This window comes from Xenopus laevis, chromosome 8L (genome assembly GCF_017654675.1).
Source record: "Xenopus laevis strain J_2021 chromosome 8L, Xenopus_laevis_v10.1, whole genome shotgun sequence".
Taxonomy (NCBI): Eukaryota; Metazoa; Chordata; class Amphibia; order Anura; family Pipidae; genus Xenopus; species Xenopus laevis.
The window spans coordinates 29,366,179-29,380,494 of NC_054385.1; the positions used below are offsets into that span (position 1 = coordinate 29,366,179).

A 14,316-nucleotide genomic window follows, 5' to 3' on the forward strand; every position below is an offset into this window, starting at 1 on the left:
AACCAGCGGTGGTTTAAATGAAAAACTGGAATATGAATAGGAGAGGGGCCAAATAGAAATAAGAGTCCTAAAAAAAATAGCAACAACAGTATATTTGTAGCCTTACACAGTATTTGTTTTTTAGATGAGGTCCGTGACCCCCATTTAAAGGCTGGAACAAGTCAGAAAAAGTATTGAATTAATTCAAAAACTATAAAAAAAATACATATAATAAGGACCAATCGAAAAGTTCCTTAGAATACATCACATATTTAAGGTTAAATGAGTGCACCACTCCTTTAAACGAGACCACTGCCCACAATATATTTTACATGCAGCAATCTATGGTCAGGAACCCCTACAAGTTAAAAAAAAAACAAAAAAACATGGCCCCTACTAAAATGACAGAGAAATTAAAGAAATGATTCTAAAACTATAAGAAATGGAAAATGAAGACCAATAAAAAAAGTTGCTAAGACAGTCATTCTATAACATACTAAAATGTAAAGGACAACTTTACCCCCAAAATGAATACTTAAGCAAGCAAGATAGTTTAAATCATATTAAGTGGCATATTAAAGAATCTTACCAAACTGGAATATATATTTAAATATTGCTCTTTTATATCTCTTGCCTTGAGCCACCATTTCGTGATGGTCTGTGTGCTGCCTCAGAGATCACCTGACCAGAAATACTACAACTCTAACTGTAACAGGAAGAAGTGTGGAAGCAAAAGACAGAACTCTGTCTTTGAATAGGCTCATGTGACCTAATAAGTATGTTTGTGTGCACCGTGAATCCTACAATCCCAGGGGGCGGCCCTTATTTTTTAAAACGGCAATTTTCTATTTATGATTACCCAATGGCACATACTACTAGAAAAGTATATTATTATGAAAATGGTTTAGTTACATGAAGCAGGGTTTTACATATGAGCTGTTTTATGCAATATCTTTTTATAGAGACCTACATTGTTTGGGGTATAGTTTTCCTTTAATTTAAAGGGGAACTGCCCCTTTAATTGCTTCCAGTTGCAAGAGTTGGATTAACGAATTCCTTTACCATCCACTGTGTTAAAGACCCTGGGCAGCTGGTGGATAGTTTTCGGAGTGATGTGCAATGCTCTTGCTGGATTACAGTTCCCAGCATGCTTTAATATGTGATAATCTGTATGCAGGAGTGTGTTGTCCACATGAAGTCTGTGGCTGCAGTAGAAGTGTGCAGATCAGCCTAGAACCCATGGGCTGGGTGGGTTGACTCAGTAAATGAATCCTTCAGTGGGTCGTGGGAGGGTGGCGGGAAAATCCCTTCCCCTTCCAGCCCTTAAAACCTCTTAAACGGGCACTATGACTTTTTTATAAGTCATTAAGGGGAAATAAAGAATATATGTTATTATATAAACACACACAAAAAGACTTAACATCCAAATTGTTATAACTTTATTGGCACAGGAAGAACAAAACAAGTTCAGCCAAAAAAAAAAGGGAAAACAAAAATAACAAACAAAACATAGATTTTCCGTTGTTTTTTTTTTAATGGGTCTGTGCACTGGGTTAGTAGGATAAGAACCCCACTTGCCGACCCCTCTCTCTGCTGTTAACATCCCACAACATAAATTTACAGCAGTAGAAGAAAAATAATAATATATAATATAACACTTTGGTAAGGGGGGGAGGGCAACCATATAACCAGGAATGAAAAGATTAAAGTCATTTGTCAAATAAAAAATACTAGAAATCTCAAGTTTAATACTGAAATCTTATTTTGCTTATTTTAACACTATACTGTCCCAAAATAACCTTTTTTTTTTTATTATAATACAGTATACAGTTTTTTGTTTTGCTTCCCATAAGAACTTTTTGCCTCTTCCATGTACTATTTACTAAACTGTGCAGAGCTAGAAAAAAAAAAATCATAATATTAGATATAACAGGAATATATAATACTGGTAGAGGGAGAAAGGAGGTGCCAGCGTGGAACTTGAACCACCAAGACAAAAGCACTCGTGCGCTCTCCAGCAGCGAAGGGTTAAAAAAAATTTAGAGGGTTACTGTGTAGCCTTTACCAAGATCAAAGGTGATTGGTCACCAGCACACGGGCGAGGTCAAAGCCTTTTTGCACATGTGAACACTGTTTATAAAGGTTGGAACCATCGGCCTGGGGCCAAGAGCAGTCACCCACATAAAATCTTGAACTTTCTCTATTTATATATATATATATATATATTATTATGGACTGCTTGCTCTTTTTGTTACATTGTCTTAAAATTAAAAAAAATTTGCACGTCAAAAATAATATATTAAACATATATTTTCATTACAGTGTATGAGATTTATGGGTTACAGGCCCTTTTTTTTTTTTAGGTTAAGGCACCTGTAAAAAAAAAAAAACCCTCAAAAGTTCTGCTGCTGCAGATCCAATAACTGGAAAAGGGAGGAGGATATATAAAGTCATCCACCAATTCATAATGTAATTAACACTGTGCAAACGGGAAGGTTTCAGGCATCTGGATACAAATTTAGATTGTGATTGTGGTTCTGGAATGGCAGAATCCAGCAAATCCTAACAAAATGATTGGTCGAAACAATGAAGGGAAATTGGAACACGGAGGTTCATTTTCTGAACCCTTGTACTGCAGGAGAGGAGCAATAAGGTGTTTCTGCAGCCCCCTGTTCAATACGTACTGAACAAAACCAGATTACAAAAAAAGGTGGATTTTCTACCTTCCTGCACAAGAGAAAGACTGGTTCACATCTTAACGGCCAATGATTGTGCGGCATTAGACCCCGACTCATTTGAGTGGCGGTTCCAGCTGAGCCATGGAAAGGAAAGACACAGATGTGTGGAATGGACGGGGAGGTTATAGGGTGTTACATGGATTCAAATTCATCTATACGCTGCTTGGTGTTGCCCTGACGGATCTGACGGAGAGTCTTGTACTTGTCCCTTCCCGCGCGCACGTTCTCAGCATGGAGGAGGTCATTGGTCGTTTTCTTTGTGTCATCTCTGGCGTTGGCGAGCTCAGAGCTCAATAGCTGTGCACAAAGAATAAAGGTACAGAGTATCAGCACCTACACATGGAAGCAACTCTTATAATAATCAGCAATTACCTAAAGTGGTAAAAATCATATACTCCTGTAAAATAGGAGGATAGTAGACGTTGCATGACCTTCAGTCTTGTTTTTATATGATCATGGAACTCAGAGATGACTTGTAAAATCCTCATATTTACACACACACAAAATATATATATATATAGTGAATAAAGTACCCCCTTTTGTAAAATATAGGGATATTATAAGTTACAGAGGAGTTTCATGACCATATAAAAACACGAGGCCGAAGGCCGAGTGTTTTTATACAGGTCATGGAACTCAGAGGTAACTTCTAATATCCTCATATTTTACAACTGGGGGTACTTTATTTATTATAATACACAAATTTCAATGAGTCATGTGACAGAAATGACATCAGAACTCACCGTTTATAAGGATATAATTTAGAGGATATTCATGGCTTTTGTGTATTATATAGTGAATAAAGTACCCCCTCTTGTAAAATATAATGATATAAGTTACCGAGGTGGTTGTATATTCTCAGCAACTTATCACCTTAAAAAAGACACAGCGGGGTACAATCACCAATTTACTATATTTTGTTAATTTAAAAAGAGAAAGGAAAAGTAAAACCCGGATGTCTTTGTGTTATAGAAACACTTAAAAGAGTTTACACTGCTGTCAATAATTAATTAAAAACTTCTAAAGTGCATGTGCTTATCTATATGAAGATCACCAAAGTGCTATGTGCTAAATTATATTATGCGGTCAAATTAATTAAACTGCAATTCATTAAACATTCTAATACATCAATTTTAATTAAAAGTGACTTTATAAAACAAAAACACCAAATGAATTCAATTAATAAGATCAATTTTTAAAGTTATTCCCTATGTAATTAAATTGGTTCTCCTACGGCCTGTTATGATACAAGGTCATTAAGATAGAGACAAACCTCTAAAGTGCTTTATGCTAATTAATGGACTACCATGATAACCCCTAGGGGATTTAATTAGGTAAAAAATTAGAATAAATAAATTGTACCAATTAATTCAGTGCACAAGTTCCACAATAGCTAAAGTAAAAATGATTGAAAAACACAAGGACTTCCTGTGAAGGATAAATTGTATCAAGCTTATCAGTTGATTGGCAGGATATACAATGTAACAACTGATTCAAGAATTGTATCACATTGACACTTGTAATAAATTAAGATTAGAATTGGAAGAAAGAGATAGTGGTGGAGTCATCCCGTTTGTTACTGTCTGGTCATTTTACTATCTAGACCCTGGGATTACCACGAGTAAAGAAGGCAGAATGTGGGGAACTGTGGTCTCAATAATACCTTTTCTAACTTGAATTGTTTTCTATCTTTCCTGAAAAACCACAAATTCCCCACGTCTTGTGAAAGAGAAGAAAGAATAAAAGAGTTTGCTAATCGGTAACTCCTGTAATTAATTAAAGAATGAGGATAAAAAATAAAAAAAAATTCAATAGTCGAGGGAGTGACGCGCCAACGCGCGTTTCGCAAAAGCTTTGTCAAGGCTGTACCGAGGAGTTCCATGACCATATAAAAGCACAACGCCGAAAGTCATGGAACTCTGAGTTGACTTCTAATATCCTCATAGGAAGTACTTTATTTATTATAATACACACCTTTCAGTGAGTCATGTGACAGACATGACATCACTAAGCTCCAATTATAAGCCATGACATCAGTAAGCACCATTTATAAGAATATAATTTAGAGGATATTCGTGGCTCTTGTGTATTATATAGTGAATAAAGTACCCCCTCTTGTAAAATAAGGATATTATAAGTTACCGAGGAGTTTCATGACCGAATGTTTTTATACAGGCCTGGTTGATGAATCAGGAACTTTCTGCTTTGCAGGGTTGTGGGTATCTGACCACTGTATGTACAATAAACCCCCATTGGAGGAGAGTATTTAGCCAGGCAGCCTGCAGTTGGACAGTCCAGCTCCTATAGGACAATACATACCAGCAGGTGTTTCTGCACTCTCTCATTCTTCTCTGCTTCCGTGGTGCGATCTTCTTCACTTCGGTCCTTGATCATTGCTTCGGATTTAAGTTCGGCACTGGCTTCCGCATTATTCTCGTCCTGCTCATCATCGTGCTCGTTCTCGCCGTGCACAGGCTCCGATACATGGGGGGTGGTCATTACCAGTTTCAGTTCCTCCTGGGTCTTCTCCAGATCAGCTTGCACATTGTGAGCCTGCCAATAGTTTGTAGAACAGTTCAGAACAAGAACCACATGAAAAGTTCTCTCAGACCTAATCATACACATATAGCATTGACTTAAGGGCAAATATAAGAGGCCGCTAACCCTCACTTAAGAAATCCTGGGAGGAGATATGTGAATGACTCCTTTATACCCCTGGGGTCAAATATGATTCCAGGAGAAGGAGTCTTGTTTGCTCTCAGAGTAGTTTAAAGTGGTTGTTCACCTTTAAATGAACTTTTAGTATGATGTAGAGAGTGATAGAGACAATTTGCCATTGGTTTTCTTTTTTTATTATTTGTAGTTTGAGTTATTTAGCGTTTTATTCAGCAGCTCTCTAGTTTGCAATTTCAGCTGGTTGCTAGGGTCCAAATTACCATAGCAACCATGCATTGATTTGAATAAGAGACTGGAATAGGAGAGGCCTGAATAGAATCCACTGTTTTGGATTCGGCTGAACCCCCGAATCCTTCACAAAAAAGATTTGGCCGAATACCGAACTGAATCCTAATTTACATATGCAAATTAGAGGTGGAAAGGTAGTATACAGTTTTTATATACCTTGTTTTGTGACAAAAAGTCACACAATTCCCCGCCCCACCCCTAATTTGCATATGCAAATTAGGATTCGGTTCGGCCGGGCAGAAGGATTCCGAATCCTGCTGAAAAAGGCCGAATCCTGAACCGAATCCTGGATTCGGTGCATCCCTACAAAATGAAGACCAATTGAAAATTTGCTTAGAATTAGCCATTCTATGACATACTAAAAGTTAAGTTGAAGGTACAACACCCCTTTAAAGTAACTAAGATTATATATATATATATATATATATATATATATATATATATATATATATATATATATATATATATATATATATATATATATATATATATGTATCCCAGCAACTCGATTAAATATCTACACATTTCCCACTTGCTTCTAAGAACCAAGATGACAGGATAAAGTTTTAAATTAAACTGGTCAGTGTTGAGCACTTTATAAAGGGGTGGTCTTTTCTTAGCAACTTTTGCAATGGTCTGCATTTTTTTTTTTTATAATTTTCTAATTATTTGCCTTTTACTCAGGACTTGTTCCAGCCAGGGGCGTAACTATAGAGGAAGCAGGGGGGCCCAGGAGGTACAGGGGCCCCATGAGGCTCTCATTGATGAGCAATTTGAACATATATTGGTAAAACAGGAAAAACACTGGATATGTTGGGGGCCCTAAAATGAATTTGCTGTGGGGCCCAGCAACATCTAGTTACGCCACTGGTTCCAGCTTTTAAATGGGGGTCCCCACAAGCCACTGCTTGGTTGCTATGGTAATCTGATCCCTAGCGACAAGATGGCTGCTAAAAATTGCTGCTCACAAAAGCTAAATAATTTAAAAAAAACACAAATAAAACAAGAAGACCAGTTACATATGGTCTAATAATATCTCTCTCTGCATCATAATAAAAGTTAATTTAAAAGGTGAAGAGTCCCCTTTACTACAATAAACAAAAAAAACTATTAAAAAAAACAAATAAATAAATAAATCCAGATAAAGACCTGTTTATCTAACCATTACCTTCATCTGCCACTCATTGGCTTCCTCCTCCTTCTTCTGTCGAGCAAATTCTAGTTGGCCGATTGTTGCAGTCAGCTCGGACAGTTCAGCAGCCTGTGAAACAAAATAGACCAACTGAGCCATGGCCTGTATGGGCAGACTTTTTTTAAAAAAAAAAAAAAATCTATTTTCTAGATTTACTATGGCCCTTTTAAGAACTCAAATTCGACTATTTGCCACCTGAAACCTGCCAAATAGCTGTTTAAGTCAATGGGAGAGGTCCAGGAATCAATTTTGAGTTGTTTGAAGCTCGAATCAAGTTTTTAAAATTCTAATTGAATTTGATTTGAGTTTTCGGGTCGATTTCATTCATCAGAGTTTAAAAAAAAATGTTGTTTTTTTTTTTATTACATTTCGATTGGTTGAATTTCGATTTTATGGGAGTTTTTAAAACTCCCATGAATTTGAAATTCGACCTTTGATAAATGTGCCTCCCCATGGAGAGCAGACATATGGCAATATGGATGGTAACATGCCTTACTTATATCAGCTGGGCCGAAAAAGCATCAAGAATAATATGTGAGTACCCCTCTAGGGCCGAGGTTATTCAGCCCCCCCCCCCCAGAATTTATAATAAGGTTAGAGATTTCCTGCTCTTCGAGTAAAATAATAATAATATACCAGTGATGGTTCTAGTGGTCTTCAAAACTCACCAGCTGCTCCTGGTTCTTCATCTGGTCCTGAGATTGCTTCAGCAGAGCTTCCTTTGCTTCCTCTGCAGCTAGGCGCTCCCTTGCAAGCTTCTCTGCCTCGTCCTTGGCCCGTCTCCTCTCTTCTTCCAGCTCTAGAGCCTTTCGGGTCTGATCCTCCAAAGCTGGAGAGGAAAAGATTTTAATGGTAAATGTGTTCTTGCAATGCAGTTTGCTCCTCCCATATCATTTGCTACAGACACCAGGTAAGAAGCTATAAGATCTCACTACTACTGGCTGTGGAGAACAGAATACGCAGGAAAAGTTTTAGGCAAATTATTTGCAGGTAACCTTGCATATATGTAAAGACAGCAAAACATTTGTAATAATATTCACGGGATAAATTAGCACTTTCACCCCCCACCTACCCAATAATGTGTTAATGAATTGGCATGGAACACATCCCCCTATTAAATCAGATCTCTGCCAAGGTCGGATTGATTAAACCAGGATTAAACTACGAGGGCATCTTGGCTATAAACGTATAAGAAAAATACGACAGCAGAAGAGCTCAATGTAAAGGCATCTAGAGGCTACAATAATCTCCTAAGGCAGATCAGGCAGCAAAACCACTTAAAGTGGGACCTTTTCCCTATTCTTTTCCCAATCAGATCACATGTCTTACTTAGGATTGGTGCAGCGGTATAATAAATTCCCAATTGCAGCAGTAGGAGAGGGCTAAGCTTATATTTTTGGGGTTTGGTTGTGTATTTAGGAGCAGCACCACTGCAGGGTCGATCCCACCATATGGTTTGTGTATATATGAGTTGGGCATAGACATCACAAAATATTATCAAGTACCCACAGATCCAATGATCGAGTATTTGTAAAAAAAAAAATAGATTTACATGTTTTGTGCAACACAGCTCTTAATCATTGGTCTGTTTACAACTCCTGTTCATGGGATCATGGGAGTGCCTGCTAATGTTTTGTAACCTCCTCAAGCTGAAGGTCTAGGGCATCTTAATAATGAGCTTTGACTTTGTATCTACATTACACTACCATTCAGTCAGCACTATTATGTGCTCCCAATTAAACCTATATGGAGAGCTATAATAAAAATAAGCAGCAATATGCCACTCAGCTGGGGCATCTAACTGTTGTACAGATTCCAGATGCAGGGTAATTCTCCTCCTTGGGTGTCAGGGGTTTTAATGTTAGGGGTGAGTTTTAACAGACGCAGTGCTGCCCAACTCCAGGCTTTGAGACTCGGAGTCCTGAATTTATCAATATTGCAGCTGAACTGCGTAAGGTTGCAAGAATTTCAATGGCTTTTATTGGATCAACATAACTCAAGCATTGGTTTACCAGATGACTTGAAAATCCAGGGACACATTTAGAAACCCCAGCTAGAGAAGCTGCACTGAAAGCAATTTCATTTAAACAGTGCAGCCCTGCAGCATGCATTTATAAAGTGCCCATGAATTTTCAAGTCATCTGGTAACCATACTCAAGAACTGGAGCGGACAGCCCTGGTGTAAGTATGAATGGCTATCTGAGGGTACCCAGTGTCCTGCTTGTAGGATTTAATTTTCCTTCTCCGCAATAGACAGAGCAGGTGAGGCGGCAGAGCACCAAACTGGAACCTGCAGGCAGACAGAAGGGATGAAAGAACTCAGAAAATACATCTGATTCTCTAAAGTGGACATCAGCATATTGGGCTATGGCAGACAGCGACTCATTACAGTCGCAATATGTCAGCCAGCAGAAAAGCATCCACAACCACTGCCACTACTAATACACTTGAATGTAAAATGTATGACGGCACCAATATGGCTGCTTTTTTAGCCTGGGATGCTCTAGTCAGCTGATAAATACAGACCAAGAACACATCCCCACATACCATCAGCCTTGTAGTTCCCAAATATAGTCTTCACATTCCATAAACATTTTCCCATGTGCATCTTGTGATATTACTCATACAGCAACTTGTTTCCATGTGCCATTGTATGTTATTATAGCATATTCTGGAAGGTCTCCAGCTTTTATTTCATGGAAAGGGTTAGGTTTGATACTCTTTAAGATGTGGCACCATCTAGTGACCAACAATGGGAGGTGCTTGACAGTGAATCCTAAATTGCCTTTCAACTCAAGATAAAAGTCACATGAAACCAAAGGACAACTTAATACAAGCATCGTCCATTTTTGAGCCTTTAAATGTTTAATATAGATTTATACAGCCATGAGTATGAAGTGCAGTACAAAAGCAGATGGAGTGTGTGGTACAACTGTATTCCTTACCTTCTTGTGCTTTTCTTGTCTGATCTTCAATCTGCCTTAGTCGTTCCATCAGCTCTTCCTTCTCCCGCTCAATCTTTTCCTTTTCCTTCTCGGCTAACTCTCTCTTCTTCTTCTCATTCTCCAGCAGAGCCCTGAGAGAAGGAGGCAAGGTCAAACAAAACTGCTGGGTAACCCAGTGCCAGATACAGATAAAATGCACACCAGATAAGGTACACATGCTCATCCACAGACAGACAAATGTTAACTGCATAGATATAGGCAGTTGCTAAATTGCAGCAATGCAGTGACCTGTATCATCCAATCAGACTTTGCTTTATTTTAATTTATTTATTTTAGTGGCAATTTGTAAATTTAGCAACTATGAACATGAGCCCCTATATCCAATATAGGCCATGCAAATATGGAGAGGTTAAGCTTGAAGACGTTAATTTTCCATCCAATGCAGTATAAAAAATACAAATCCCTAAAGATGACGAAGCAGAAAGTTATGTACAGTTAACCTCTACGTTCCACTAGCACATAATTGCCTTGGCTTTTTGAATCTCGAATGCTGGCATCTCCCTCACCTTTCCATCTGCTTCTGATGCTTCTCCTCTCGCGCTTGGGCCTTCATTTGCTGCACTTCGATAGTATCTGGTTTCCTGCGGCGCATATACAGCTCGTGGTTCCCCATGCAGAGCGCCAATATCCGCTTGTTGATCCGTAACCGTGGAGCATAAAACACAAAGTCCTGGCAAACAAGAACAGATTTCATGGGGCACGTGTAGAACACTCTACTCAAATAAAGTTATACAGCTCTGTGTACAGCATTCTGCTGAGCCTTCTGATCTTTTTCCTGAGCAGAGCAACAGCATATCAAGGAAAACTGACCAGTGCTCTGATGTTGCTCTGCTCAAAAAAAAAAAAAAAAGATCAGAAGCTGCAGATGTCCATCTCTTTCCTGAGCAGAGCACTTCGCTGTTTTCCTTTTGAAGGTCTCTCTCTGTGACTGTATAGTTACAGGATCTAGCCAGCAGGTGGTTCTGTTACACACCGGTCTAAAATGATTGGCGAATTGTATCACAGGTTTTGCTGGGGCAAAAGGTTGAACTTGATGGCTGCGTGTTTTTTGTTTTTCGACCACAGCTACTAACTACTGCTTGATACTTTTGTATGACACATACAAACGGCCTGACCAAATATGTTGGTACTACTGACTTGTGTTCATGTTGGTGATTTGTTAATCCGTGTTATAATAATAATGGATGGCCCCAGACAAATAACTTGAATGGGGCCCCAAGATTTCTAATGGGGGCCCCTCCTTCTATGGCTTACTTTAAAGGAATTGTTTAGTCTAAAAATAAAACCTGGGTAAACAGGCTGTGCAAAATAAATAATGTTTCTAATACAGTTAGTTAGCCAAAAATGTAATGTATAAAGGCTGGAGTGACTGGATGTCTAACATAATAGCCAGAACACTACTTCCTGCTTTTGCCCTCGGTTTTTAACCAATCTGGGACTTGAGGGAGAGCCACACGGATCATATCGGTTGCTTTTGAATATGAGCTGAATGCGGAGGATCAATTACAAACTCACTGAACACTTATGTCCCATGTGGCCCCCCCTTCAAGTCGATGACTAACTCAGAAATAGAGAGCTGAAAAGCAGAAAGTTGTGTTCTGTAATGTTAGGCATCCATTCACTCCAGCCTTTATACAATACATTTTCGGCTAACTATTAGAAACATGTTTAATCTTGCACGGCCCATTTACCCAGTTTTTAGTTTTACACAGAACTGTTCCTTTAAGTCCAGTAATAGATTACTTGTTCCTAAAAGGACTAACTGTAATCCAAGATCTTTCCATGTTATAAATATAAGCAAGTAAAGCAGCAGGACAACAGAAGACACGGGAACACAGGAGAGACCAAATCACAGACTTACAGGAGCTTTCTTGTCAATTGGTTTGATTACAAATTTCTTGTCGTTGAAAGAAATGTTTCGGATCTCACTCCACGGAAAGCCGATCTTTGGTGTTAATCTGGATACAGAAGGGACACACAGTACACCTATTATTTGTACTCTTGTTTGGAACAAGCAGTTTTGCTGCAAGAGAAAGCAGAGAAGCACTACATACCGATCATTCTGTTCATAGATGTTCAGGCCGAGAGCATCCACACCAAGCCAAAGCTCAGAGCCTTTCTTGTTTTTGATGCTGAAGTAGTTCACTCCATACATCTCCAAGTCCTGCGCTATCTTCAGGTATTCCAGAATAGCATCCTCCCTGCACACACACACACACGACATAGAGAATAAATTAAAAGACACTACTTCTCTATCTGGCTCTACCTTTAAAATCCTTGAACCTTGAAATCTTTAAAGCACCAATGCAGCTAGCAGTGTTCATCATGCAGCTAATGTATGGGAAGAAGTATATTTGGAGTAACATACAAAGTGTTACTCAGACTGGTCCAAGACCCCAAAAATAGGGAGTCCTTTGAATTTAACACTTTGATATGTCCAGCGCATAGCCATAAGGGCCTCTGGCCTCACTTAAAGCCCCGACCATACCAGACTTAATAGGGAAGTTACAAGTGACACTTGGTCAATGGTGGTCCTAATCCCCCACGGTCGTAGAAGTCCATTATTACAAGTGTTTAGTCTTTGTTGCCCCTCCTGATCAAAAAGACACAGAAAACAGTGGAATGCAAGCTACCCCTCTCTCTGCCTTTTATGCCAATCGCAGACTAGATTTTGGGGGAGGGGGGTGCCTATTGCACAAGTTCTGCATGTAGAGAGACCGGATTTTTGGTGATTTTAATAGAGTAAGTTCTAATGCATCTTCTACGCATAAGGAGCCCCCCCCATAAGATATATTGGATCATTCATCTGACTCATCTAACTCCTGAATGAAGACAGAATGAGAACAGATAGGGAAGATAAACTTGATTATTTCAGAAATGGTACAGAACTTTTAATTGATTATATTTAGAAAGTTTCCTATATCAGTATGCTGAAGCTTATATTGAATTTTTATTATTACAAGGTACTCTCCTATTTCCTGGAAAGCAACTGAACCCAAAGTCAAAAACACTGGAGCAAGAACTTTGTAGTGGTTTTAAATGCACATTTAGGCCTTGCATGTCTGCTGCTATGTCAGTGCTTAGCCCCCGGTTGAACATTAGGAAGAGCTGCAAACCACAGATAGTTACCTGAGCATTCCACGGTGCTCCTCATGCCAGACATGGATTCTGTCCTCCCACTGGTCTTTTGTGAGTTTATGCTGCTCCAGAACTCTGAAAGACAAAGAATGGTCCCAGTTGAAACATAATATTCAATGTTCCATCACAGGGAGTGAAAATCTGCTCGACAGCTTACTTAAAAAAAGGCTTTCTTATGGGGAATGTCAACTGGTGCAACAAATCACTCTCCTACTATTTCTCCAACCTCCCTAAACTGGGTATAAACCTTTGTTTTGTATGATTTTCGGACCGTGTCTGAAGCATGCCCCATGGCGATCGGTCGTTTAGCTGATCGGACAGGTTAGATTTCCGTCAGCCAACGCTAAAATCTATTCATGTATATCCTATCTGACAATATCAGTGGGTGACGGCCACTACTATTTGTCAGAAATAACTTTTGTATGATTACGGTCTGTCAATTCATGGCCTGAACATTGTCCTATTTGTTATTTTAACTAACTTTATTTAATCCATATGGTTAATTGTAGATCGTTACATTGAAACAAAGATCTTTCGTCGTACAAAGAATAAAATCAGTGTGTCTATGGCCAGCTTTAGGCTTAAGGTGGCCATAGACGCACAGATAATATGGAACAAAACTAATTTTCATACTATATTCGGTGCGTGTATGGTGGGAATGGGAAACGAGCCGATCGATATAGGTCGACTCATCGATTAGGCTGGATGGAAAATTTGAATTGGCCACCATTGAAGGCACCAGAACATCACCCACTGTTAGTGCTGAATCGTCAGATAAAGGTAGAATTCTATTGTTTCTACCTGTATATCCGACAATTCAGGTCTACACGTGTGCATTGAAATAAAGATCTTTCATGGAAAAAGATCTTTTCCAAGAAAGATCATTATTGTTACGTCTATGGCCACCTTTAGTCATCCAACCCCTTCCTCAAATATTCTATTTGGTTCTATTGTGAATTATTCTATTCTGTTGTGAAGAGATGATTTCTGAGACTTGAAGTCCCTCTGCTTCCCAGAGAACCTGTGCACCCCTACTATGGAAAGTAATGGGAATTCATGTCCCAGAATCCATCTCTTCACAATGGGAACATTAAGGGAGGAGGGTATGCTATGATCACAGACAGATTATCACAGGCCCCTTTCAATCTGTGAAATCAGGGGTGTATTTTTAAAATAAAAATACATTTAAATTTTGGAACGTCAGACAGTGTTTATGTTAAAAGGGAGGTATATTTTGCCTTAATTGGGAAAAGCATTCATAGTCTGGTAACTAAAGCAAACTTTTCAGGGCACACTGTAA

At 38.8% G+C, this 14,316-nt stretch overlaps 1 protein-coding gene across 2 annotated transcripts in view; it reads right to left on the reverse strand.

Moving 5' to 3' along the window:
- Nucleotides 1-1,401: 1,401 nt before the first annotated feature.
- msn.L (moesin L homeolog) overlaps nt 1,402-14,316 on the reverse strand; it is a 56,571-nt gene continuing 43,656 nt past the window's right edge. For both annotated transcript variants that reach the window (XM_041572619.1, XM_018241082.2), the window contains 9 exons: nt 13,008-13,091; nt 11,933-12,079; nt 11,740-11,836; nt 10,385-10,548; nt 9,819-9,949; nt 7,542-7,702; nt 6,850-6,942; nt 5,037-5,270; nt 1,402-3,014 (listed from right to left, as the gene is read on the reverse strand). In XM_041572619.1, coding sequence (XP_041428553.1) covers nt 2,850-3,014; nt 5,037-5,270; nt 6,850-6,942; nt 7,542-7,702; nt 9,819-9,949; nt 10,385-10,548; nt 11,740-11,836; nt 11,933-12,079; nt 13,008-13,091 — 1,276 coding nt within the window. In that variant the 3' untranslated portion in view covers nt 1,402-2,849. The remainder of the gene's footprint in view (nt 3,015-5,036; nt 5,271-6,849; nt 6,943-7,541; nt 7,703-9,818; nt 9,950-10,384; nt 10,549-11,739; nt 11,837-11,932; nt 12,080-13,007; nt 13,092-14,316) is intronic.